The sequence below is a fragment of the Centrocercus urophasianus genome, unplaced genomic scaffold (assembly GCF_019232065.1).
Source record: "Centrocercus urophasianus isolate 14NV4802_14NV808 unplaced genomic scaffold, USGS_Curo_1.0 seq_73, whole genome shotgun sequence".
NCBI lineage: Eukaryota > Metazoa > Chordata > Aves > Galliformes > Phasianidae > Centrocercus > Centrocercus urophasianus.
In genome coordinates this window covers 7,226,619-7,254,534 of record NW_024885344.1, presented here as the reverse complement: position 1 = coordinate 7,254,534, position 27,916 = coordinate 7,226,619, and the positions used below count along the sequence as shown (strand labels likewise).

At 41.5% G+C, this 27,916-nt stretch overlaps 1 protein-coding gene across 5 annotated transcripts in view; it reads right to left on the bottom strand.

Annotated features, from left to right (window-relative positions):
* TMEM178B (transmembrane protein 178B) overlaps positions 1-27,916 on the bottom strand; it is a 231,434-nt gene that overhangs the window by 166,481 nt on the left and 37,037 nt on the right. For all 5 annotated transcript variants that reach the window (XR_006171839.1, XR_006171840.1, XR_006171841.1 and 2 more), the window contains exon 2: positions 8,627-8,740. Coding sequence is in view for 2 of the 5 variants with exons in the window: in XM_042837941.1 (XP_042693875.1) it covers positions 8,627-8,740 (114 nt within the window). In the remaining 3 variants the exon portion in view is untranslated. The remainder of the gene's footprint in view (positions 1-8,626; positions 8,741-27,916) is intronic.

The window sequence follows — 27,916 nt, the reverse complement described above, 5'->3', positions numbered from 1 at the left end:
CTCTCAAGAGGGAAAGAAGGGAAACAGAGCTCACTGCATGCATATTAATAAAGCTGTATTTTGGCTGGCTGAATGACTGGAAATGATTAGCAATGGTATGTGTTACCTGTCAACATCCCCACGTTGCAACAAGCAAAATGTCTCTAATGCTCCTCTGCAAAAGTCACAAGGCTGGATGGGGTTTTCTCCCAACTTCCTTGCATTCAGAACAGCTCCTTAAGTACCCTACAACTCTTTTCTATGACAGAGGTAAAAACATGCCTTCATTTTTCCAACATAACAACAGGAGGCAACATAAAACACCATGTAAGCCAAGGTGAATTCAAGTGTCTGCATGTACAAATACAACAAAACCAAACAAAAAAATATCAAAACACTTTGAAAGCTGCAGTATCAAACATACCCAAGCTAGCAAATGAAAAATGTGACCCCTTCAAAAGGGGCAGTGTGAAAGCTGGGAACCCATGCAATTCTGTAATTAAGAGTGGTAGGTGCTGAGATCAGTCGGCTGACTTACAGCTCCTGCTCCCTCACTCACAAGTGCTTTCCTCTATGCTTACCCCTGAAGTCCTTGGTGACAAGAGGCGAATTCATTTAAGAAATCTTTTTAGATGCAGTCTCTAACCATGTTCTCATTTTCTCTGATCCCAGCATGAGTTGGGTGATTGTCTGAAGTCTGATTTATAGGCTGTAGGGCACTCATAGCTGCCAAATACTGTAAAAAACAAGTCTCAGTCATCTCCAGTTGGACACCAAAAAGCAGTTAATTTCAATTCTCAAGTCTAAAATGGAAGTTACAGCTCACCTCAAAAGGTAATTGTGAATACTTTTTTTTTTTTTTTAAACTATCCCTTCCATAATTCATTACAAGTGTCACAAAGTTCATGAAATAGTTAAATATTGTCTGTAGAGCTGCATTTTGCAATAAAAAGGTCAGCAAAAAATATATTAAGCAATGAAAAACTCAAGTATTGAAGTGGTCATTGAAGGAGAACAGAATATCCAAACGAATGGAACAAGGCAGTGGTCCTGTAGAAAACTTTATGTTTTTTAGTAAGACTTGATAATAAGCATGCTCAAAGACAAATTAAGGTCATGTTTTCAGCTTGTACTCTGTCATCTTCTGACTTAACATGTTTGTATTTGCAGCCTTAAAGAGGCTCATATGATTTTGTGACCTGTACGCTCTTAACAGATGCAATAGCAGGAGTTCTAGCATGAGGTTTCCAACAAACTCAGCAGAATGAGACTTCCGAGCACATCAGAGTCCCCTGTTACGTGAGCTGATGTAGGAACCAACAGGAGTAAGATGCCAAGCTGTTTTCTACCATCTATCAGTGATCCTGGTAAACCGAAGAGGTACCAGAGGACTGGAGGCTTGCCAACGTGACTCCCACCTACAAAAAGGGTGGTAAGGAGGATCCAGGGAACTACAGGCCTGTCAGCCTGACTTCAGTGCCAGGAAAGGTAATGGAGCAGATTGTAGTGAGGGAGACCACAAGGCAAATGTAGGATACCTGGGGAATCAGGCCCAGCCAGCATGGGTTCATGAAGGGCAGGTCCTGTTTGACCAACCTGATCTCCTTCTGCAATCAAGTGACCCACATGGTGGATGAGGGAAAGGCTGTTGACGCACTTACCCAGACTTCAACAAGGCCTTTGGCACTGTCTCCCACAGCACTCTCCTGGAGAAGCTGGCAGCCCATGGCTAGGACAGGTACACTCTTTGCTGGGTGAAGTACGGGCTGGAGGGCTTGGTGGTGAATCGAGCAGGCTCTCGTGCACTTTGCATAATGCTTCAGAGAATCTCCTTCCCTGCTCATTTCCTATCCCCACTGTCGCCCGTTTTTGCATCTCCCCTTCTACCATCCCAGCCCTTATCCTAGTCTCCATATCCAATAATCCTTCGTCTCACCTGTCCTACCTCATCAGTCCAGATGAAATTTTTCTCCTTTCCTTGTCTTAATCTTCTCCCTCCTCAACCTGTCTTTTCCTACTATTGCAACATAGGATGGGGAGTTATATAGACTCCTCCATACTCCTTCTCTGCTCTTCTCCCTCTAAGATAAAGGTAGCATGCAGATGGGAAAGCTATTTTCTGGTGTAGGTATTAAGGTCACTGCCATATTAGCAGAGCCTAAGATGAAATCTAGCAGAAGGCAGTAAAATCCCTTACAAATTTATAACAGTTTTCTTGGCATCAAAAGCTAAGACCATTTTTATATCTCAACTTGAAATAGGAAGATATGAAGAAAACCCTACAGCAGAGAGAGAAAAAATGTTTGTCACTACCACCTGGTCAGTAGCTTTGAGAATGACGAATACTATGGAGATCTAACACCAGACCTCCAGGCACACAAACACCTGCTGCATGGCTAACTCCAGGATGGCTCTCCTGTCTGCTTATTAACCAACCTATTAAGGAGTGACATCATATCATCAGCCAAATGGCACTGACCAGCAGGATGGTGTCATACTTCAGGGTGTTCCTCCATCTGGGTGCAGGGGTAGCTAATTAAAAATGAAACATTTCCTTGGAGAGGAAGAAAGGAATGGAAAGGGACCCAAGGGAGCATGGTTGAGAGTGTGGAAGAAAGCAGCAGGAGAAGCTGCCTATTTATTTCAAACACTACTTTCAGTAGTACTCAAGGAAAAAAAAAAAAAAAAAAAAAAAAAGAAAAATTCTCTTGGGTCAGCACTTAATACAGATACAAAAATGAAATATTTACTGTTGTTTATAAAATCATCTGACAGGGTCAAGCCACGAGCCTACTGGTGTTACTAATGCATAGTCAAGCTACGATCTGAGATTGTGTGCATATCTCAGCATGTTGCTTCGTGGGCTTGAGAAGCCTGTAAATTTACAAGTGTAGACATTACTGTCTTCTCCAGAGCACTAATTGCTGCCTCTCCCATCTCCCAGTATCACAACCAACATCCACAACAGAAGATTCTTCCAGTCCCCCTGCCAGTAGTTTTACTGGTAGTAAGGAGATAACTGAGTGCTTTCCAGGCCTAAATGAAGAAGCCTAGTAATAATGAATGCCTTATTCTCCTAGAGACTGCAGAGTTTGAACTATTAAGGCTGATAAAATGCACTTAGACTTAGCATAAAAGAAGCTATATAAATTAAAATGCTACCACTCTTACATCCTGTAGAAATCCTTCATTTCCTCCAATACATGCTCTTCTCAGAATGTGCCAGGCTATTACTTTTGAATTTACAATTCATTTTTTATGCAAATGGCTTTCAGAACACCACAAACACAGGATTATTGCCATTTTCAGCAGAGAAGACAAATGTTATCATTTCAATTAACAGAGTTCATGGTTCTTCTTTTTCTGACAATGCATCTCCCCACGTCAATGCTCTAAATTCAGAGCCCACATCCTGTGACCTCACAGCAGGAGTTCACACATTTGAGATTTGGTTGTCTCCAAAGCAGTTTGGTGACAGTTTCTAACTCAGCTGTACAGGAGGAGATGTTTCCGTTGCAATTTCAGTCATGATCTGCCCTGATGGAACACATTCCTTTTTCCTGGACACAAAATAGTTGCTTGCCCAGTAGCGTGGAGCACAGGTCTAGGTGGCACAAACAGAAGTCCCAGCTCTTGTATGGCCAATTGTAATTCAAAGTAAAAATTCAGGTTTGTGATAGGTGAGAAGGAAAGAAAAATAAGAGGCTGGAAGACATCTGTCTATCTTGTATGATTGACTCCATGAGTCAGCAAAATAAGCTTTTGGAGAGAAGGAAGGAATTTTATATCCCTTCTGGAAATGTTCATGTGATGCAGTGCAAGCTACAGGGAGCTCTGCCATACAAAGGCTCTGAGCATCATGCAGCATTTGCTCTGTTTCAGCTACCAATACAGGAGAAAGAAGACACAGAAGTTTGGCTTGTTCTCAGAGAAAAGGGTCTCATTCTTTAAGAACATGCATCATTGCTTGTTTGCAGTAATTTCTTTGCCTGTCTTAGATAAGAGAGTCCTAGAAAAGCCCCTTTTCCCTGCTTCATCTGACAAGACATCAGTGAGGAAGACTGGAGTGACCCACAAGCAACAGCCCCATGAGGCTCAGGACAGTTCTGAGACCAGAGGAGGTTAACTCACAATCCTGTGGTACCTGCTTCCTGCACAACTCTTCTTGCTGAAATTGGTCTCACAGAATGGATGCACAGAAGTCCCACCGCAAATACAAGTATGTTCATAGGCACAAGTGAGTGAGAAAGCATAAGGTCTAAACAAAGAACCTGGAGGCAAAAATAAAAACATCATACTAGACTGGATCTAAGGAAGTATGAAAAAAACCTATTTCCTCTTATCTTTACCTTCCATCTGACTTAAGCATGTTTATTTTCCAAACTATGTGTATATTCTCCAAACTATGGCTAGCCTTCACAGAACAGTTGGTCCTTAGACTGTCGCAGAAGAACACTGCAGAGCACAGGTTGTCTAAAGCCTATAAGCAAAAAAAAAACCAAAAAAACAAAAAAACAAAAAAAAACAAAACAAAACATGGCCTTCCTACACTCTGATAGTATGAAACAGCATCACTCATTGGCGTCTGGTTTTACTCCAAGGAACAAACTGGATTGGACTTTGGGTGCCTTACACCTCCCTCCCTCCCTCCCTCCCAGTGGCCTTAGAGAACAGATGCCTGGAGATGCAGATTCCTGGAGGATATCAGACTGAATATAACACATATTGAAAACTGTAGTACAAACAGTAACAAAGCAAACAATCTTTCACTTTCTTTTATAAAATATGCCAGGCAATGACTTCCTGAAGTTTTTAAATAAGATCAAAAAAACATTTCCTATCCAAAGCTTCCTGGTTGGACGCCTATTCCATGATGTGAAAATGCCTCACACCATTTCCAATGCCTGTGCTATACTCCATGAACTCTATGAACCCCTGCCATGACCATTTTTCCCATGTTTCATGAGCACATTTATAGCACACAGAGTAAACCTATGGGAACAAAACAAAACATACGGAATTAAATACAATAAATACAGCACTGTTCCGATTTTTAAATTTTTGTTCAAATGACACGTACCTCCATTTCTAAAAGGACCATTGGTGCTGGTAGAGGGTTTCAGAAGCCAGAACAGTGGACTATATTTCTGTACATAAGGAGGGGGCCAAAATGTGATTCTACGACTGACACAGTCATAGAATGGCTTGGGTTAGAAGGAACCTTAAAGCCCATCCAGTTCTAATCCCCTGTCATGGGCCAGGTTGCCACCCACTAGGCCATGCAACCCAGCCTCTAAAATCTCCAGGGATGCAGCATTCACAACTTCTCTGGGCAACCTGAGAAGTCACACCATTACATTGGCAGCTTCCATGAAGTGACAGTTATTCATGCTCAAAGTTGTTGGATGCAGCATTCTTTCCCTTCTCCCTTCCCCTCTCAGCTTGTATAGACATTTGTTTTGTCTAATTAGATGAACATTATCTCCTGACAGTAGCAAGTTGGCAATACTACAATCATTATTCCCTACATCCCTATTTAACCAGAGACAGTTGAGAAGAAGTGATTGCAGGGAAGTGAAGTCCTATTTCCCCAGCTCACAATGCCATAGGCAATCAATCTGGAGCAAAGGTTCCATCTTGAAAATGTCAAATAGAATGATAAAAGACAAAATCAAAAGTGATAAAGTTAGGTTCAGCCATTCCTTCAGGTCCAGATTCTTTTCTGAGTTTTTCTAGCACAGCTGACAGCATAGCTATAGGAAAAACTGCTTTCTGTACCAGTGGGTGCCATGGGGTCCTTGGCCTTAAACCAATTACCCATCTCCCACTCCTGCAACACAAGAGAAACTGCTAGAGCACCAGTTCTGTCTGGTCAGCCTGAAAAAAGTAGTCTGCTGAGCATGGCTGGAGTCCTCTCTTCTGCACCCCAACCAAGTATGCAGGTATATCAACAGAATTCCTTCCCAGGCCCATTCTTTGCTTCTCTTGCACCAGGGAAGGAAAACAACCAGTACTGAAATACAGATATATTAAAGGACAGCAGAAGCTTCTGCCTGGAAGTGGTATTTTCTTTAGTAGTATGAACAAACACTCCACTTTCACCTTTCCAGTTGCCCTGAAATTTTCCAGATGCAGTTTAATCCCAGTATCTCATCAGGATACAGAGTTTTTCCTTTCTCCCATTTTACGTTACAGATCTGAGAAATTACCCATATGGAGAACATGAGGAACAACAGGTCTGTTCCTTTATTGCCTGTACACTGAGGGAAAGAGAAATTATGAATAGGGAATTGTTCAGAGGAAAATAATGGTCATGCTGACTTAGAAAGTTTATGCTGCCTCAGGAAGAGCAGTGGGGAGCTGAATTAACTGTGCCCTGGATGAAACTAGTCCAGAGGTATAGAACTGTGTCAGCTGCTAAGGAAGGGACTAAGATTACAGGGACTTTCTGAAAGTGCTTAATGATGTAGGGGTGGCTGCTCAATCACAAAGCTTTTCTAAAGGGAGAACATCCCATGGCCTAAATGTTATTTGAAAGAAATTGCTATTGGCCTCATCTTTTGAAAGATGTTGTAGAGGAAAAAAAAATTGCAAGCTGTACATACAATTTGAATGCAAAATGGGCTCCAGATCCTTCACTGGCTTACTCCATATATCATATACTCAGCAATGTACTAAACCACCCTGGAGAAGAAAGCTTCAAGGTACTTTTCCTTCCACGTCTTTCCAAAGCATGGATCTGGCTATCTACATCTACCTGCATTTATCTGACTCATGAATCAGCACAAAAATCTGGGTCAGAAATACATACGCACACCCAGGCACTTGGCGAAACCTCCTTAGGAAAGAAACAAACAGCCTCATCCTGGAAGAGCTTCAGATCACATCAGATATGTTAAAGTGCAAGCACTGCATATAGGCTGCCACTTTGGAGACTGCCAAATGTACTCCTGAAAGCTTCAGTCAGCTGCCAACACCGTGCTCAGGAACTTGCTGATCCCATCAAGGGGCACACACACTGAAGGACTAACATTGCCAGACATTTAGTAATTACATTTAAGTTGTGGAAAAACATCCAAAGAGCATGAGGATAACCCATTGCGAGACACTGCAGAAATAAAGATCAACTTCAAGACAATAATTCCTATAGTAATTAGTGAGATTCCCAGAGGATAATCACAGAAAAGTCATCACTGCTCACAGCAGTGGCAAAAGCGCACATACACAGCCAGAAGCATAAACCACAGCCTCTTCGTACTGCAACTTAACAGAAGATGCCTTTTCTGTGGGGGCAGGAGGGAGAGGGTGTTTGTTTTCTGCACACACAGACTAGTAGTGCTAACATAAAACTGACACCAGTGGAGATGGCATAGAAGCAGACAACCTGAAAGGTACTGAACAACCTGATCGTCTAAATTTAGGGACAAACGAGTGCCACACTGTGCAAGGCTGGCCTCTTACAACCTTTGAGATGGATGGAGAGGCAGGAATTCAGTATTCCTTTTCTTCATCACATCAAAATAAAAATTTATCCATAGAATCAAAATAACAATAATAAAGGATCCCAGTAGGTCCCTCCGGAACTACTTTAATGCTTTATCAAATATCGCGGTGGGTGTACAAGAACTAACAAAAACCAGGTTTGATCTTACCAATTCAAGGAGTGAATGATATCGTAACAGCTTCTCCTTCCCAAAGCTTAAAAGCATCCTCCAGAGAAACAGCTCAAGAAGGCAGGAGTGAAACAGGTACTGAAAGCCCTGGAAACACCAGAGTTCTAACATATTTCTCAGACAGTTTGGACTTGCTGCTTACAATTACCTTCTGAGATTATGCATCAATATCAGCATTCTTTAACTTCCATCATTTCCAAAGGGCTGTTTACTACTTGCACTGAGGCAGAGGAACTCTGGACATTCATCAGTAACCATGACTGCATAGTAACAAAAGGAAGTTGCAGTGCTATCATTTCTTGCAAAATCCTACCTCTTCTACTTGGTTTGTGAAAGCCATTTTCCAATTCCAAGATGAGGAAAAAGCTTTAAAGCCCTCCATGCAACTCAAGGCAGTTCCATCTCTGTCGGATTTTGTTGCTTAAGCAAATGTTACAAGTTGATGACCACCAGGTACTGTTATCACTAAAGGATAAAAGCTCCTTCCCTGTTCCTTTGAGGGTGCAGCATCTCTTTCTACATCTTCAGAAGAGAGTGATGCCACACTTATCAGGAGCTGCAGGCAGGAGGACATATTCTGCAGTAAAAGCCAGCAATGAATTCTGCTGGAAGCAGAAAACTCAGCAGCAGCATGAAATGCAGGAAGACATACTTACAAACTGAACATTCTACTAAATTAAAAAAATAGGCCATTGATCTTGTTATACATTTTCATATTTAACTACATATTAATCTGCGTATAAACATCTCTTCCCACCACCAATTCTTTATGCCTCAGCAGAATTTCTATTCAGCAGCAGAAATAGCCATGTAGGTCTTAAGTACAAATTGATCCATCTGCTATAAAGACTAACTGCACGTGAGAACACAAGTCTAAGCGAGTTGCCTGTCAATTTCCCCATTCTCGTTTCTTAGCGAGTACCTCCCTCAGTCTGTACGTGAGGAAAATGGAGAAGAAAGCCAGCAACACTTACGCAAGGCGTGCCACTCATCCTGGCGGATTGTCTTGGTGATGTTGTAGGTGAGGTTCTTGGGAATGGTCGCTGAGGAGTAGTGGTACTTGATGTATGAGCACCGCTCAATTGCTCCTGGAAAGGGAAAAATACAGAAGGGGAATTGATGTTACATGAATGCAATATGTTCTCCCAGCTGTAGACTAGATGGACCTGACAAGCAAAAGTAAAGACTGAGAGAAAATCAGTCCCTGCCATCAATCCAGTGTGGCAGCCAGTACTACCTTTGGCATATGACAGGCAACAGCAATCCGTAGGAAAAGCTCACATGCAAAATTAAGATACAACAAAGGCTACACAGCAGCTGTCAGAGTTGTGCTTTCACCACCGGGTAGAACGTGGCAAGTCACTCCTTCTTTCCTTTCTTTTCCCAGAGCCACGAGCTAGCAATACGTGGGCCAGCATTTACCACAGAGAAATCAGAAATTCCCATTGTAGCTTATCTTGCAATAACACTTCTGTGGGCAGGCTTCAGGAGACGTGCAAAGCAAACAGCTTTCATCTTATCTTCAGTAATAAAATCACCACGAGAAAAATATGTATTTATAGAAAACAATTTTTCAGTCTACATTCACCCCACAGCCAAGAAGCAAGACGAGCAGAAGCAAGTGTCACTGGTTATGGCAGCGACTGGAAGGTACCCAGCCACTTTCACAGCAGTCTCAGATAGAATTTATAAGCACCTCTGGATAATAGGTTTCAAATGGCAACACAAATGGCTGGAACAGGCAACATTTTTGCCCTTAGAATCATAGAATTGCTCAGGTTGGAAAAGACCTTGAAGATTGAATCCAACCACAACTTCACCATACTACCCTAACTCTAACATCCCTCTGCTAAATCATGTCCCTGAGCACCACATCCAAATGGTTTTTAAATGCATACAGGGATGGTGACTCAACCAGCTCCCTAGGGAGCCTATTCCAGTGCTTAACAACTCTTCCTGTAAAGAAGTTTTTCCTGATATCCAACCTAAACTTACCCGGTGCAACTTACAGGATTTCATCTGCATTCTATGGAAAAAACCAACCACGTGCTTCTTCTGCTTGACTTCTGGTCACAAACTCATATTTTCCTTTTATAGCCAATTTTCTTCCTCTACAATCATCACACCTCCAGGCCATCCTCTTCTGGCAGCTCTCGGCTCAGTGTCCTCAGAGGAATGGGCCTGGCATAGCCCAATGCTTTTTGTGAACTATAGCCTCACCAATTTCTACATCTGATTGTAAGTCTGTGACAGTGCAATCATTCTTGCACTGGTGAAAAAGTAGTAAAGTTTCCTGCATCCCTCTTGCCAGTACCCTTAACTAACACCGTTTTCATTAGACCCTCTTACTGAGCATTCAGATTTAAACCTCGTGAAAATCATTTTTCCATTAATATTACGGTATTTTGGAACAGCCCTCTAATAATTAAAAAGGCATCTTGAATGCAGTTGTCCACACTGTTTGCTATTAGCTACCACTGTTTAGAGGAGCAACTGCTCTGGAATTGCAGTTATGTTTTAAAAATGCATTAAGACATGCACTCAGTAGAATTAAATGAAGCAATGATTTATGTAAATGAGAGAATGACATACCAAGAAGCATGCAGACAACACTAACTGGCAACAAAACTAAAAAGGCAGAGGCATTAGCCTTACATATAGCTCCAAAGGGTTAACCATGTTTTTACGTCACTAAAAATATAGGTTTCTGCTTTGGGTTGCAAAATATTACTTGGGACAGATTTTGACCATACACCATGAATTCACAGCATGAATAAAAAAAAACAACCCCATGCAACAAAATTATTAGTTACCACTGAGTAGATTAAGCATCCTCCCAAGTTACTGCAATACAGACATTGGAGGTCCTCTCTGTTTGCTTCTTTTAAGCATTCCTCGCATCCTGCCTTTGACAGCAATTAGATCAGACAAAGCCAAATATTATAGGGGAAAAAGGCAAAATATTTACGTATGTATCCACCCGCCCTGACAGCGTGATGGGCTTCTGTGTGAATCTGCACCATCTGGGCACCAAATGTACGCCCAGAATTAAAGTTTCAAACCAAGAATAGTATTTGGGAAAAAAAAAATCTAGTGTGGAAAGAGCTTTGAATTAAAATAAAGCCTGAAATTGCAATCTTGTCTTCACACGGGTTTTTCCTCTTCACTTCTGCTTACCTGCTCTCATGGATCAGAAGCATTGGCAAGAAAGTGGAAAAACATTTATTTGTCAGGAAATAATCTTTACATTACCAGATACCTGCCTAGAAAAAGATTGGTATGGCTAGCTGACAAGAACACAGAGCCAAGACTCAAATTTAAAGCAAACGGAAGAGTCTGTAAAAGATTCTATTCCATTTGCTGTAATTTCTTTAAATAATCATCCAGTTTCTAGCAAAGTTAACCAAACATCTCATTTTTACTGCAAATACTTTTAGTAGTAATGCACAGAACTTTTCACTGATTTATATTACCACAGCCTAAAGCACAAAAGATTATGGTCTGAATTCAGATTATCACTTGACCATACGTATAATTTTAGACTTATGCTTACATTCCCATGACTTTAATGAGTCTTAAGTATACATTTAGAGACCTCCCAGATCTAAGAGTGTGATTGCAGTGGCAGTGATACAGTGGTATCCAAAGTACACTCAACTGTGAGCAGTAAATTCCATGATGATCTCCGTTCCAGCCACACCATCCTTGCTCGCTCTTCCTACATCTAAATAAAAATCTGACTACTAGCCAATTAACATCCTGATTCCAACCAAGAGTTTGAAGGGACCAGGAGGGAGAAGTGCTCTTTGCAGATGATGAGGCTGGTCACTGAGTGCCCTGAGGGCTGATCAGAGCACGGAATGATTCCCCACATCTGTTGTACTGAAGGAAACAGACCCTTAGGTCAGGCAGACAGGGATGCTGCTCCTAGATTTTTCACCCTTCTCTGAAGCATTAAGCATGGATGCATTGCTGGAATAAGTCTAACCAATTTCTTGTTACAGAGTCTAACACGTTTCCTGTTCATCCTAATCCAAGGTTTTGGGCTCAATAAGTCTACAATACAACAGAGGTCAGCCCACATGAAAGGAATCAGCAGGAAGGCACAGCTAGAAGTGTGCAGAGTAAACTGTTGTACTACCCTTATGAGGATGGATGCTCAGGGAGGAATCTGCAGTTGTAACTCTGTGGTTGGCATCCATCTGCTCCAGCAAAGTTCAGATGCCAAGTGAAATTGAGCTGAGGGAACTAGAGGTACCTTTACCCAGAGCAGCTTTGCAATGCCACTAAGCATAGTGGCACTGCACATGCTGCTTCTCTCTTACTGATCAAAGTATCAGCTTGATTCCCATCATATCTATCTATCGAGCTATGCTCCATGCTATCGCCTAAGTGTATGAATTTCCTCTTCTCTATTACAAAGAAAATCCTTGAAGTGTGCTATAGCAGGAACATCAACTGAAAATATTGTGCAATTCCTTTCTGTGCTGCTCACAGAACTATCCCAATGCTCTTGATGTGAGCTCAGCTGCTGGCAAAACTCTGCTCATTGCTGTGTGAGAGCAGTAAATGCTACCTTTGCAGAGGACCCAAACTGCCAGCAATGCAGGAGTGACTGAACTCTTCTCCCACTCAAAGCCAAACAGGATTGAAATCTATTATAAAGGGAGCTCATGCTGCTGGTATCCATACCATATGTCTGGTAAGTAAATGATTTTTCTCCAGAACTTTCCATCACCAGCTTCTTTAAGATTCTTTCAGCACTGCTCCGAGAAAAGCAGAGATGAAAACTCAGAATGCCACCCAGGCCTTGGTCACATCAATCCTAAAACTTTGTACCTCAGAAGTGCACAGAAGAATTTTCCCCATGAGGCCAGCTTAACTTTTGCAAAGGTGGTTGTCAAGCTTCAGGAATTATACCATCACTGTGCCCATATGGTTTTACCTTCTGCATGACAAGGATCAGCTCCTCTGAGAGCTTTAGTAGTCCTTTAGCTGGTCCTTCACAAAACTGGTAACCTGCAGGAGCAGTTACTGTGTTCTGTGTTCTTAAAATCAGTTCAGATTCAGCCCAAGGTGGAATATCTAAGTTACTTTCATAGGTTATCTGACTAAACTCCCCTCTTGTAAGTCAGAATTACAAGGTTTCCCACTTCCCCCTTCCTCCCTCCCAACTTTCAAGGAGGCAGACTGTGGAACTGTCCTTAAGCTTTAGGTACAGAGCCACCCAACGCCTTGTCAGCAAGTCACATTTGGTAAGTGAAGGGCTCACAGCTACGGAGCATTTCTAACACACTAAGTCTCTTTGCAGCAACTGTAGGGTAAGAATTATCAGGAACCACAGGTAGATGCAAGGAGCCAGCAGCTTATTTACTCTGGATGAACAACATTATTCCAAGCTCCACAACAAGCCAGCACTGACCTGGCAGGCACCTTGGTTTCTGTAGTAAGCAAATACCCAAAACCTAGCGATACCCACTCTTCTCCTGTAATATACACGCTGATTTCTAAGAAGGGTTCAGCTGTAAAGCTAGCGTTTGTTTATTATGTTTCCTGCCAGGGCTTTTGATATCATGAGCTTCACTGAAAAGGCTGACGCGGATGTTCTGAGCCTTTGCTACCTCCGGGCAGCTTTTCCTTCTGTTTTGTAGATACCTCTCTACAAACTATTCAGAGCAAGTAATTTATTCCACAAAATTCACCTTTTGTGCTGGATCTAATTTTTTACATATCTGTTTGAGAATTACTACACAAAGATTTTCTACTGAAAAGAATCTTAGCCTCTGGCTTGTGAGCTGCATTCACTGCATGTATCTGCTATTCATTACGAGAAACTGCCTTCTCTATGAGAAATTGCCTTAATTCCATGTTTTGGTTGCTATTCCTCATTGGGCAAGTATAACTATACCAAGCAAATGGAGGATGCAGTTTGGTCATTTAGCCTCTAGTTGTTTCACATTGTCTTCAGAAAATCTGCTGATTTTGAACAGAAACTGTTTGCAATTTTTTTCTTAGCATAACATTTCAGGAAGGTTCCCAGGGGCTGCAGTCATTACCAGGGTTAGATCAGGCTGTGTAAAGCAACTGCATCTGGCATTTACATCTGTTAAGACTTGATCTCAAAAGTCTTGTCTCTGTTGGAAAAGTTGATTTTTAAGTTGTGCTAGAATTTTATGTCACCTCCAAGTCAGTCCTGGCTATTTAGGTTGGTGCAGTTTAAGAAATGGTTGCCCTTGGCTGCACGTCCTGCCCTCAGTCTCTTAAATCATTTTGTATGAATCACCAGAGCTCATCTGCAGGCACACTTAATATAGGCAAGGTTGTCGCAGTTTCAGCATGCATTAACTGGTCAAACTGAAGCCTGGAGGAAGCCAGGAGGAGAAATAAGCTCTACCTTGACCATCCGCAAGGAGAAAATTGCAAATCAGATATGCTGAGCAGTTAATGAACTCATGATGAGTAACACTGTATTCTTAATGAAGGCAGAGACTTCATTAGAAGATATTACAACACACTTAACAGGATTACTTCATTACCTCTGGAGTAATACTAACCTAGAAAGTATTGGTTAGGTGTTTGTGCCCATCTATATTCATATTAATGCCAAAAAAGTGGGAACATCATTCATTCGCATGAATTATAGAATACTGAATGTCAGAAGAGTCCTCTAGGTGTCAACTGGCCCAATCCACTGCTCAAAGAAGAAACAACTTCAAAGTTAAAATCAAATTCAAAGATATCTCAGGTTGCTCAGAACCTCATCCAGCCAAGTTTTAACACCTCCAAGAAAGAAACCTCTTTAAACAAACCCTTCCGACAACTGACCAGCACCATTATGATTTTTTTCCTAATACATAATCAAAATCTCCCTCGACTCCACATGCATATCTTGAATATTAGAATACCTAAGGGTAAAGTTCTAAAAATGTAGGAAGAATATGCAAATAACAGCACCTTAATCAACATGTCAGATGAATATTCATCAACTCGTATTCATAAATAGAAGCCAATGTTCTAATTAACGGTGCTCAAGATAGGTTTTCAGCTGCAGTATGGGCTAAAGTTTCAGAACAGGAGATCATACTTGTTTGGGATGGCTCCAGCATCAGCCTGAACCAGGGCTCAGCTCACTGCCAGAAGGACTTGTTGCTGCTACTACAACTTCTGGCACTCACTGCTGGTTGCTGTGGGCATTGAGGAAATTGGGCTGACGCCTCCCTTTGCTTGAAAGGTTTTGTTTGTTTCTAAGACTAAGCTGCTGGCTCCTAGCTGGTACCTCTCTACAAGTAGGTGGATGTGCACTATCAGCTTCCATCCACCAGTTACAGGTTCATTTAAAGTTCAGGAGAGAGATGCACCACAGTCTCTTGCCCCACTCACTGACCCAAGTGCCACATCATGAGGTAGACAAAAAAATCTGTAGTTAAACTTTGTATGTATCAGCAGTGTTCTTTTGAAAATGACTTCCTAGACCATCTCTTGTCACCACGCTTTTCTTCAGAACACAATACACTGCAGGATCATGCCAACTGGCTTCTTCACAAACAAAGCTGAATTGGAAGACGAGTTAATGGGAATTCAGCTACTGAGACAAGCATTCAATCGTGGCACAGCAGTAGCACAGCAAGAGACACAGGTCTGCAGGCAAGTTGTGTGGAGCTGCAACTCCTTCTCTCCCAGTGCAATGGAAGAAGTGCTGCGGCCATCAGCAATTGCTCACACCAGCCACACTCACAAAGGTATGCAAAAAAAGCCAGGGGCAGAGGGGTAAGACTGGCAAAACCAAGGTAAAAAAAATTGCTTTCAGATCAATTGAAAAATTTTGTTCAGCCATAAAACTGAATTCATCTGTCATTTCTTTATTCTGTCTTTCTTTTCCAAGTGAATCCCTCTACCATATGAGATTGTTTCACAAGTGGTTCGGCTTCCTTAGAAACACTTTGCTTAGGAGCTTATTATCTACATGAAAGTAAATGCTTCACCAACAGAACTTACTGTAAGCGCACTTAACAAGCACAGTATGAATCTATCTTTCTTGTTAGTAAAATGGAGATAGCACACAAGGCTGCCACTGACAAAGGGACATTCCATAGTGAAATCTCTACACTGTTACCTAAATTTGCTTTTTACGTCTGAATGACTTCACTGATCAACAGACAACACAATGAAGGCAGAACTCCAGTGAAACACACTCAGAATAAAACAGTATCTTCCATTTTACCTGAAAGAAAAACTCACTTGTGTTCACTGGGCTGTCAGCCCCTGAAAGGATGTGGCATTCGTAAGATAAATAGTATTCTGTCCCATAAATGGCACATACCCAGCAAATGCATTACAAGAATGTATGGCTTAAAGATTTTCCTTAGGAATGTGATCAAAGGTTTCTTCAGAGTGGCAAACAGAACCTTCCTGCACGTTTTTCCTCCTATTTTTTTCTTTTACAATTCATCTCACTTGATTTCCAGATAAAGGTCATCTCAGAACCTCCAGCTCAGTAAAACTTGTTAGATAGTGCCCAAGTGGCAATGCAGTCATGTAGAAAAAAAAAAAAACAAAACAAAACACCAAACCACCACCAACAAAAAGTGAAATTATAGCAGAGAGCTTGATTGAAAGGGTCCTACGTACTGCATTATAACACTGCCCACACAGAAATAGGGCAGTAAAGCACAGTATGCCATTTCTGTTCTTCCCAGATCATCTGGGCCAAAAATCTTCTGGCTTACTTTCAGTAGTGACCCAATCTCTAAATATACAGGGGGGAAAAAGTCAAATTCAAAGTGCATGCGGACCTACATGAAGCTTGTGGATGCAAAAGCTTTCACATATGGGCTGTATGGGGAACTGCATTCCTGGCAAGAGCTTCCATATATTTCAGAATGGAACACCTACATTGCTTTTTAACTTAAAATTCAATGTGGAAATACCTAAAATTCCTTTTCAGCCAGTGCATGAGTAAGGATAAGAGATGCAAACACATCTGCATGCACGGAGCAGACAGTAAAATTTTCAGAGCAGAAAAAGAGAATGTGCCTGAAAAGCTTTTTCCAGGCCCGTTCTCCACATGCTCCATGAATATCCCAGCAAATGGCAGCTTCCTGAAAGCATCCAGCTGGGGGAACATACATATTCCACCCTTGATAAGAAAAGAATCCAAGTATGAGACCATAAGCTGAATTTGCATTGGAAAGTGATGAGCTCACATTTTCTCCACAGGGATCATGGAAACGGGGCTGGCAAGGAAGCTGGAGCAAGAGGATGGTTATGAAACACTTTTTTATTTCAGCTATTAATAACAGTCTCCAAGCCATAGGGCATTCGAGAGCAAGAAGGCATCTCCTTCCTTCTATTAATCTTTTTGTCCACCTATTTGCATTGGGTTGGCCACAGGGGAGAGGGAAGCAGAGCACAAATGAGAAGTTAAGGAGGTTAAAAGGGCTGAAAAATATTTGCTCCTACTCATTTGGAGGCAGAAATTAAATGATCAATAAAAAGTCACTGAGACAGCAATTACCAGTAAAAACGTGCTGATGACCCAATAGCTCACGGAATAAAGCATTATCTCAGCACTGCTGTCAATGCAAAGAAAAAGCACAGGCTTCTTTTGGAGTATCAAATGGAAAGCCACCATCGCTAGTTATGAAACTCTCACCCCATCAGTCACTTTATCAGCAGCAATAACAACTTCACTTTCAATGGCAGCAATAACAGCAGGTCTAGCACCTATAACCCAACCCCTTTGCCTGCTTTCTCTTTACTTAGAGTGCATATGCTTCAGTATCTCAGGACTGATACTTTATGTGAATGCACATCTTCTGAGCCAGGTATACACTTCTATGAAGCTTTCACCGAACCAGCTATGAAACCTATTTCAACCTAACCTGGGAAGCAGGGTCCTAGATTGCCAAGATGAAAAGTATAGGTCCACTGATACCCTAACTCTGCTGAGGATTATTGATCACAGGCATCCTTAGACCTCACTGCATCTCTCTGTATCTTGGAAAGCTATTTTATATTCCACTCAGCAATGTAAACATACCTTTCCATACACATATACTCCTGTTTTCTTCCTGAAAAGGAAAGAGCAAAAGCCTTTCTTGGTGTCACCGCACTGTTAGTGTAAAGCTAGGTCCACAAATTGTCAAGGTGGAGAAAGCACTTAGCTTTCTTGTAGCAGCTGAAGTTCTTGTAGCATTTCAACTTCATGCTTAAACAGCAGAAATCACAATATGGCAGGGAATCATTCAGATGCTCTGTATCCTCTATTAAGGAACTGTCATATGCATTGGATCTTGGCTTATCTCCCAAAGGACCCACAAATAGGTACAGCCTCAGCCAGCACCCACCACAGCCTCTTACGATCGCTGAATGAAAAAAAAAAAAAAAAAAAAAGCTAACAACTCTCATGTAGATTTTGTTCATCAACTGAACTTGGAATGGAAATTTCACAAGTACACAAGACTTTGGACATATTCCTTCTTTGATTAAAGGTGACTTTTTAAAATAAGCACATCCTTGTCTTGTTCTCTGAGACTCACTAGCCTTCTTTATGCTGCCCACCTAGAGATTTTCAAAAAATGCTATGGTAGTGTGGTTGGAAGAGAAATTTTTAAGACATAAGTTCAGACACCAAGATACATCCTGAAGTAACCATGCTGTTAATAAATATACATGCAGCGTGAACCTAATAGACCATAGCATTCCCAAGAAGTGAGTACAGCTTCCTCTGTTAATTCATAAGGTGTTTTGCCCTGTAATCTCAAAAACTGAATCTCCAGCCTGATGGACAGAAGTTCCTAAATTGCCTATGAAATAAACTGTGAAGCTGCTTACTGGCAAATAGAAACCACTGGACTATAAAGCCAGTGTGTACAAGTAGTTTCATGTTTGACCACGCTCTTTCCCTGTAAAGCCATTCTGTTTACAAGCTTCATTAAATGGTGAGTTGACATCACCAAGTTCCATTTCAAATGCTTCATCCTTCCACTGTAAAAGAGTATGTATTTAGAGGTGCAAAACATGTCAGAGCTTACTGCCCTTTCCTTCCAACACCATTTCCCATACTAACATTACTGGATTGAATTAAAAAAAAAAAAAGCTTTAAGAAATTAAATGCTGTGTAGATATTTATAAGGCAGTCAAACTGAAAGACAACTATAGGGAAAAGAGTAGAAGATGAGAATGGTGATAAGAAGATCAGGCAACTGTGCTGTGAAATCTGAGACGAGCTAAAGCACAATTTGGTCATCCTGAAGTCTATGAACCACAGATACTATTAATCTCTGCAGCTGTCTGAAATCACAGCTGGTTTTTCCCTTGCAGAAGGAAATGATTCTTGAAGAAAGATTTGAAATAGGAAGGGTTAGTGGATGTGATCAAATAATATTTTCCCCATTGACTGGACTGTGCTGTTATTTATCTAGTGATGAGTTTTGCAGTACCATCATATGCCCTTGTGTCCAGAAGGCTTAGGCATTGAGGGCCTCTTCACAAATGCTACATAATTCATGTCTGGTGCTAGCAGCAAGTTTTGGATGCATTCAAATATCCCCAAGTCAACAACTTACGGCTAAATGCTCAACATCACTACAGATAATCTGCACCAAACAAGCAACACTGGTTTTCACAGTAGCTAACGGTATCAAAAGGATATATGCCCTTCTATAGGAGAGAAGGGGGGAAGAAACTGAAAGGAGAACTGCTTGATTCAAACCCTAGGGTTCCCTGTTATTCCCAATGCAAAACTGGGATGAGCAGGGCATGCTAAGAGCTGACAGCTACAGAAAAAATAGCAGCAAGACGACTTACTCCCGGCATGGTTTTCAATTGGGAATTAAGTTGCCCTGACCAAACCTTAGAGGCATCTATTTTCCAAGCATGTTATCTAAGATTCGTGGTACTTTTTCTCTTTGATGACATGTGTAATGTGTGCCATTTAAAGCAGAAATCAAAAATGGCAGAAGTCAGACCAAGTTACATAACAGGACAGCAAAACGGCACAGAGAAAATCCAAGCAGCTCTAACAGCATCCATGGCTTTAGATGCCTTACAAAGTTACTACCTGTTTTAAAGCCACGCAATACAAGCTTAGACCAGAGCTGGTGTATATTTAAGCGTAAAAAGCCTATTATGGGATGAGAATTTCTCATCCAGTAGACGCATTCTACTGTCTACTATTGACTGGGGAGCAGCCTGGGCCTTTACTGATGCTATTGGATTTGGGGTGGGTTTGATGTGGTTTGGGTATTTGTCTGGTGCAGCAGTAAGGGAGATGTAGCTGTTGTTTTACTTTGATGATCTCTTGTCTATAACATCCTCTTGTCATTTGGTACAAATAACCTACCACTTCTTGTAAAATCCTATCTGAAATGTCAAATCACATTACAGTGTCACAGTATGAAAACCTCCCTCTCACCACAGTGCAAGATGTTCTGGCCAGGGCAAGTTAGACTAAACAATCCTGCTGCCTGTCAAGAGCAATTCATAGCTCAAAGGGAATGCTTCAAAACGCATATTAGCTAATATCATCTATTGACAGCAACAACAAGCAACATCTGAAAGGTAAGTATTTCACCCTTGGGATACTTGTCACTGTCCATCACTATCCATCTTTTCCCACCACCCCTGTGTCCAAAGGGCCAGACTCCCACTGGGGCTTCACAGCACTAGGTTCAGCCCTTTACAAAAACCCACTTTCAATGGCCCTATTCTGAGAGAGGAAGCATAAGTCATGCCCTGAAAATCCATCATCGCATGATGGTGAAGAGAGCACTTCCTAGTGCCATATTCAAGGTGCAGAATAGACCGTTAACTCCATACCAGAATTTCACCCAGCTTTGATCACTGCTTTACATCTGGAGGGAAGGGACTAAGGAAACAGGTATTTACTCTGACAGTGTCAGCTCACGATTATATATATTTAATCTTTACTCCTAGTCTGAGCTAAGATAAATGCCTGTGTCTCAGTAGCTTTTGATAACATCAAAGGGGACAGAGGTGCTCTTGAGGCAGAATGCTGTATAAACACAGAAAACAGAATCTGTGCCCTGGAGGACTTTTGCTGTTCCTGTTTTGTACCTTCCATCCCCATCTCATTGCTAATTTTGTTTAAAATGTCAAGTTAAGTCTTTAACTGCAATGTTTGATTTTAGAAATTATTAACTCTATGATTCAGCATTCTGTGTGCTTCTGGAATCCTATTTTTGTCTGTACAATTAATTCTAAATCCAAGTGTTATTATAGACGTGCATTCTATTAATTCTATACTTACTATTCTAATTACCACTCTAACTATACTTTGCACAACGTATTTCTTCATAATATCTCAAATCAGTTAATAAAGACAGCATTTCATCTCCACATTCAGTTACATGCTATAACCCTCCCTCCTCCTTGGAAAAAAATAATAAAAAAAAAAAAAAAAAAAATAAACAATCTTTCTCTTTCCTACCCATGCATTCTAACTCACGGATAGCACAATTAATCCTCTTCTCAATAGTTCTAAACACAGCTCCATCTTTCACTTAACTGCAAGTTACTTAATGAATAGCAGAGCTCTATTTTTCTCCCTCCAAACATCACAGTCAAAACCAAAGACAATGTAAAAATGGATAGCAAGTAAAGTCAGCTTCTCCATGTCCTGAGTTATGTACAAGCAAGCTACTGCAGTAGGGAATTCTTCCTGTGCTGAATCACAGCATGGTTTAAGAGAAGGACTGGGCAGATGCTAACCTATCCGCTCTGATTTTTTTCCTCTCATTTTTTCAGGAGCTGCGTTCAGCCTCTCAGAGGCTCCGAAGGCAAGAGGCCTGAGCTCACTGACAGCAGGATCAGGTGAAGAAGATTCAGGATGATTCCTAACATGCCTCCACTGGGCCATCAGCCATTCTGATGAAGGGTACGAAGAGAACATGTCAACTTAATGGAAAACTCGTTCTTTGGAAAACATCCAAACATTTAAGAAAATATGCCATTAACTTCATGCTTATCCCCTAGGGTTCTACAGTATCAGGTTTAATTACAACAATTGTGACAAAAATCATTGTAAAGAGTATAGCTGCAAGCTGAACTTGCCCATTGATTCCAGGCACCAGGGTAAGAGTCAAGTGCAGCACTGGGAAAAGACCGTGGTATGAGCTCAGGGAGCAAACCTTGTTTGAATCACTTTCAGCAAAAATATTTGGAAGTATAGCTTAACTCAGCAGGGACAAGTCATGAAGGTAGCAGGTGCACAGCTGAGAGTTGGGAAGGTATTCCCAGGATGAGGAGACTTTAGGAAGCAGAAGCAAAAAGCTAACATCACATTGCACTAGAAATGCAGTGAAGAGAGAAATGCCAGGCTCACCGGCAAAGCAGTCATCACTCCACATTATAATGTGATCGATTTGCCTTCCATTGCTGGAGGCAGATAAGGAAATAACTGCTATTATGATCTCCCCCAGCAACTGAATAGCATGGCCATGCCTAGAGAAAGGAGCACCCAAGCTTACATGGTTAACAAGATTGGGTAGAGTGCATGGCTTGTAGCTACACAGCTGTGCGACAGGCAGGAAAGAGGGGCTAGAAGCACAGGGCTCTGAAAGACAAGTGGAAAGGAATAAGTGACAAAATACCCCAAATTCTGCCATACGTAATATCCTCTTACACCTCCATTAACTCATTTGTAAATGAGGTGGGTTTACACCTTAAAGACTGAACAGGTTTTTTAAAGATATCCCCAGTCAGCAGCTGCTCGATTCTCAGAAGAGGGAAATATTTTTAGTAATTATACTCCAATCCTTGGATACCAAAAAAGGGACAGACCAGGACTTACATGAACACAACCTCATCCACACAAAAGAGAAGCCTTTGCCAGAAGCATGCACAGAGGTGAGACTGGATGTCAGCGCTTCATGTTGTGTCACATTAAAAAACTACACCTCAGCAAAACAGAATCCCAGAGGTTTAATAATTACTTTTTCAAAATGAGTGAGCAAGCAAACCAGCAGGCCAGAAGGTAAGAATCCCTCAGCAGGTGGAAAAAAAATCTGGGTAATACCCCCATCTTTCAGCAAAGTTCTTTCCCGCTGGCAAATAACCAAGATACCCTAAGGGGTAAGAAAGCAGTGTTCATCCACTCCTCTGCAGCATTTCAGCTAAGAAAGAAAGAGCTGGCTGTGAATTTATATGACAATAAGTCACTTTAAGGAAGAAATATGCATGGTGGTGCTCCATGTTACGTAGACTATAATATTTGAGAACACGTAGGTTGCTGTCAAAAGAAGGGAGAAGGAGAAAATATCTGCTCTCTATTTAGATTCCCTGCAGATTTGATGACATTTACTGCCTGTCAGCAGTGATGTGGCAATGCCCAGGAGCCTCAGCCTTGGACCAGACTCCCATGAGGCGCAGCACTGCGCAGCTATGAGTGAAAAGTATCATCGACCCAATTCCTTTACCACTTCAAGAGTATTTCAGGAGCCTCTGAATGCCCCAGTACCATAGCTAACAAGCTGAACTTGTGCTGGGGTGGAGGTTATACTTAAAAATCAGTGGAAGTATATATCACTATTGCTAACATTCAAGGTGTGAGAAAAGAGGCACTCAGAACAGCCTCATTACACTAAACATCCACTCATAGGATGTTTTTTTTTCATTGAGAATGGGGCTGTAACTTTATTATTCATATCATAGCAGTGCCAGAAACAGTTTGAAAGAGTCTTAGTGGTTTAGAAGATCCAGCATCTAGAATCTCAAGTGGAATTAAGAATAGATAGGCTCTTGTGGTCCTGTGAGAACACAGGATATGGTCACATAAGCTGCAGATTGCCACTGTTGCTTTCTTTAAGCTACATCATTCTCCTCCAATTTAGTCTTACATCTGACATCAGATGCCTTTTGTCCGATTAGAATAAGTTAAATCTGGGATCATTCTCTAGTCCCATGGAACACATTCCATGTCATGAAAAAGCACAGAACCAGTGAGGATATTTAGGGCTTAGTGCAAATGACTGCACATGACCCATGGCAGCAACATAGCACCACGAAGTGTTTCAGCAACAGACTGCTCTGCAGCTTCTCATCACTCACACCACAGAAACAGATTTAGATATGCTGCTCTGGGCATTACAGTGAGCATAACTTCCTCTTAACCATTATTCCAAACCCCGTAACGTGAATTTGAGTGGCCTTTTTTCATTTTAAATGAAGGATGCCAGTCTGATTTGTAATAAAGAGAAGATTCCTCATACCATGGATCTGGCAGAGATGGGTTGGAAGCTATGTTAGATATAGATATCTATGTTACTCACTTCTATCTTGAATAGGCTGGATGCCTGCTGTTAGGAAAGAAAGGCATATTCCTTGGAGTGCACTGACGATAACTGGAATTCATACTAGTATGATACATACTCCTATGTAGAGATTCTTGTGAGGCACCCACGTTGCATCAGAGATGCAGTCAGGTAGCCTGAGGCAAGGAAATAGGATGTGCACAGCTGGGATGTTCTTTTCTGCTACATCATGTAAAGGCAGCAAAACAGAAGAGTATCCTGCACTGTCCTGACAGAGGCTCATTTTGCAGCTCATCATGGCAGCCAAGTCTCCTGTGACATTAATTACCTGATCAGAGGAAGTACAGCTTGTTGCAAAGTTGCAAAATTGAGAAGAAATATCCCCTTTTGTGGGTTTAACCTTCAGTTCCTTCACCCTGCAGGTTGCTTCTGAGCCATAAACTACAGTCACAAACAAGCACATGCCACAGGTTGTTAAGAGCCATGAGTATTAATGAGAAAGCACAGCTTCTCCCTATTCTAGAAAAAAAAGTTTAGTGTGGACTGCACATGAAGCCACACCAGATGATTATGAAATGAATTAGCAATAAAAATTTATTTCATGTATAAAAGCCTTTTAAAAAAGAAAGAAGCCAGGCTCCAAATTACCATTAAAATTAACTTTCCCAATGCTTTGCCAGCACTGCTGAATTAATATTCTTTACAGAAGCCGAATGGACTGTTTGATACCAATCAACACAAACTCTTGTGCTAGTTATTTCATCTGGAGATCAGAGGGTATTTTTTTTAATGAGAGCAGAAAAAAAAGCAGCACTGCTCATGGTGTCCCCCCTCCACATCTCCCCATTTCCAACACACAATTTCTAGTACAACTAACACACTTTGCCAGGCAGAAGTTTCTGCACTGCATAACCATCAGCCATAGAGACAAAAACCCATCCTCTGAGAGTAAAAGCTCTGACCAGGATAGCTCACAGACCAAGGACTTTCAAAGTGTTAGAGACAGAGCTATCACACAAACATCATGCCAGAGTGGTGCTGAGGTAAGAGGATGCAGCTCGCCCTGCTCCCTTCCCCTGCGGCTCTCTTGCAAAAAGTCAAATCTCATTTCAAAGTGGCTGCCTGCTTCCTTCATACATTTATAAGCAGTGCCATTGCGCTTTGAGTTCTTACCATCTTTGTTTTTCAGCCCTCTTCCCTCTCAAGTGTCAATTTGAGCGCGATGCTTACCTTATCAGCTTATAAGCAATCCAGTTTCTTGATCTGTGCCACTGAATGCGCTGGAAGGAGCTGAGATGAACTGCTCGTAGTTAGGACAACAGCAAAGGAGTATCACGTAGTTAGGACAACATCAGGAGTATCTCTGAGGGGCAGAGATTACCCATGAGAGAACTCCACCCCAGAAACTCACACACCTTCTCTCAGGTGACTGTGAACACTCCCATCAGTAGTCCAAACAGAAGCTGCTGTTTGGGTACAGCTCTGGAGTTATTCTGTGATTTGCGCTCAGCATCACCGCTTTCCCTGTACCAACTGCAAGCTCCAATGAAGTAACAACATCCAAATAAGTGACCTACCTTGATTTCAAAATATTTAAAGTCACTACAACTCAATTCAAATGTAGGATCTAAGCAAACATCTACAACAGCCACAGGAAACAAGTTAATGAGATTGATTAATATTAGCATCTTACTTAGCATGAGTTACACCTGAAAGGACTGGGCTCCTTACTACTTAAAGTGTAGAATCATAGAATCATTAAGGTAGGAAAAGATCACTATGATCATCTGGTCCAACCAGTGCATCCACTGTTTCCTTTTGTTTCTTTAAGAGACAAGGATTTACTCCAGCACCAGCAACAAAACATGACTCTACTTGGCTGTAGCACTTTCTCCATCTTATACCCCAAAACATTCTGTAGAGGCAACTGAGAATTAGCAAATACAGAAGATCAACTACATTCTGTGCTGTGTTTTGAGATGAGATGGGAAGTCCGTGAGACAGGAAAGGCTCAATCTGATGGCAGGAGCTGCAAAGGAGAAGACATACCGAAGAGGCAAGAATACTGACTATGAAAAGGCCAGAAATTTAAGAACTAGGACAAATTTAAATGCAATGTAGATGTAGCCCAACTTTTTAGTGGGCTTCAGGGAAAAAATCCTGCATTTCTTTCAGATGTAATTACACATTTATGGCTGGTATTGCACATAGCAGTTGCTTGAAACAGCAGAGGACCAAAGTGACTCAGCAGCACTCTCAAATCCTACACAGACATTTCAGGAGAGGACTGAGTAGGAATGACCTGGATTTCATGGAAGCAGAGAGAAAAATAACTACATTATTTTGAAGAAGTCTCAATTAACATTTTGGTGAGTAAGAAAAAGCAACCAATTCTAACCTCCTTTCCACTATCCCTATCCTTTCCTACTCCAAAGGCTAGCTCGGTATTGCCATTCAGAGCCCTCTTGTGTAGCAACAGAGCTAGGATTCTATAATTCTGTGCTCTTCTGTACAGAAATAAATAAATAAAAATAAAAGCAGCAGAGAATAATTTAATTACTATTTTCTCCTGAAGGGTGAAAAATGCTTCCAAAATTACCGTGCCTGGTAATGAACTGCACCTTCTTTCACTCCGCTGTAGATCTGGAATAGTGATATATTTGTCTTAGTTCAATTTTGTTATTATTGTTCTTGCTTTTTACACATTTGTTTCCATCACAATGAAAGCTAGACAATACTACAAGCAGTGACAGAAAGAAATGCCAATATTAAGGAAAATTGAGTTTTCCCTTACCGTGCTAAAAGAACTTAGTCAAGATGAGTGGGAGCAATCACAATGGAAATGGGATATTCGCAAACTGTTGAGGCAGAGAGGAATGAATTCATTGATATGAATAGAAAGTACCATAGTAAAATAAAATAATCAATATATTTCAGAGGTTGAACAGTCCATGCCCTCTTATATTTCACATACATATTTCTAGTAGTTTATGCTGGAACAAGGACTGACATTTGGAATGGAAGCAGTTGTGTTTAAATGCCTTCACATTTACAAGGTGGATAGTGCAGCTGAAAACTGTGCAGCGCTGAGGACATGATTCAGGCTGTGCCCAGCTCACCATGAGGAGCTGAGCTCTGTGTTGATTTGCTTTATTTCCCCAACACGCAACAGGTACTTAGCAGGATGGGAGCTGCTCACATTTACATTCTCAAACTCTAATGATTCCATTGTATCTTAGGCAGGAGAAGTCATGCACCTTGATCATCAAGCCAACTGTGCTGTTACTTGTTCTTCCTCATTTCTCCCACATACAGCTTTCTCAATATTTCCATTGTTTCATCTTCCAGGTGACTTGGTCCTTTGTCCCGTTAAAGTAAAGCAGAGGCCGTTTCCAAGCAGGAATTACTCATACACACACAGCAACACTCGGAGGTTTTACATGGATCAGGTACTGAAGACACTCCCCTGCTGTGTTGTTTTCCAGCCACTGCCATTGTAAGAAAGACATTGGGGCCCTGGAGCATGTTCTGAGAAGGGCAACAAGGCTGTGAGGGAGGAGCACAAGCCCTGTGGGGGAGCATCTGGGGGATATGGGATTATTTAGTCTGGAGAAAAGGAGGCTCAGGGGAGAACTTACTGTTCTCTACAAGGACCTGAAGGGAGGTTGTAGTGAGGTGGAGTACATCCTCTTCTCCCAGGCAACTAGTGATAGGATGAGAAGGAACAGCCTCAAGTTGCACTGGGGAGATTCAGATTGGATATTAGGAAATACTTCTACAGAAGAGTGGTCAGGTGCTGGAATGGACTGCCAGGGAGGTGGTGCAGTCACCAACCTTGGAGTTGTGCAAGAAACGCTTAGATGTTGTACTGAGGGACATGATTTAGTGGGAAATATTGGTGATAGGTTGGACTGGATGGTCTTGGAGATCTTTTCCAACCTTGGTGATTCTATGATTCTATGATTATAACCCTAGGAGCTATGCATGGTGCAT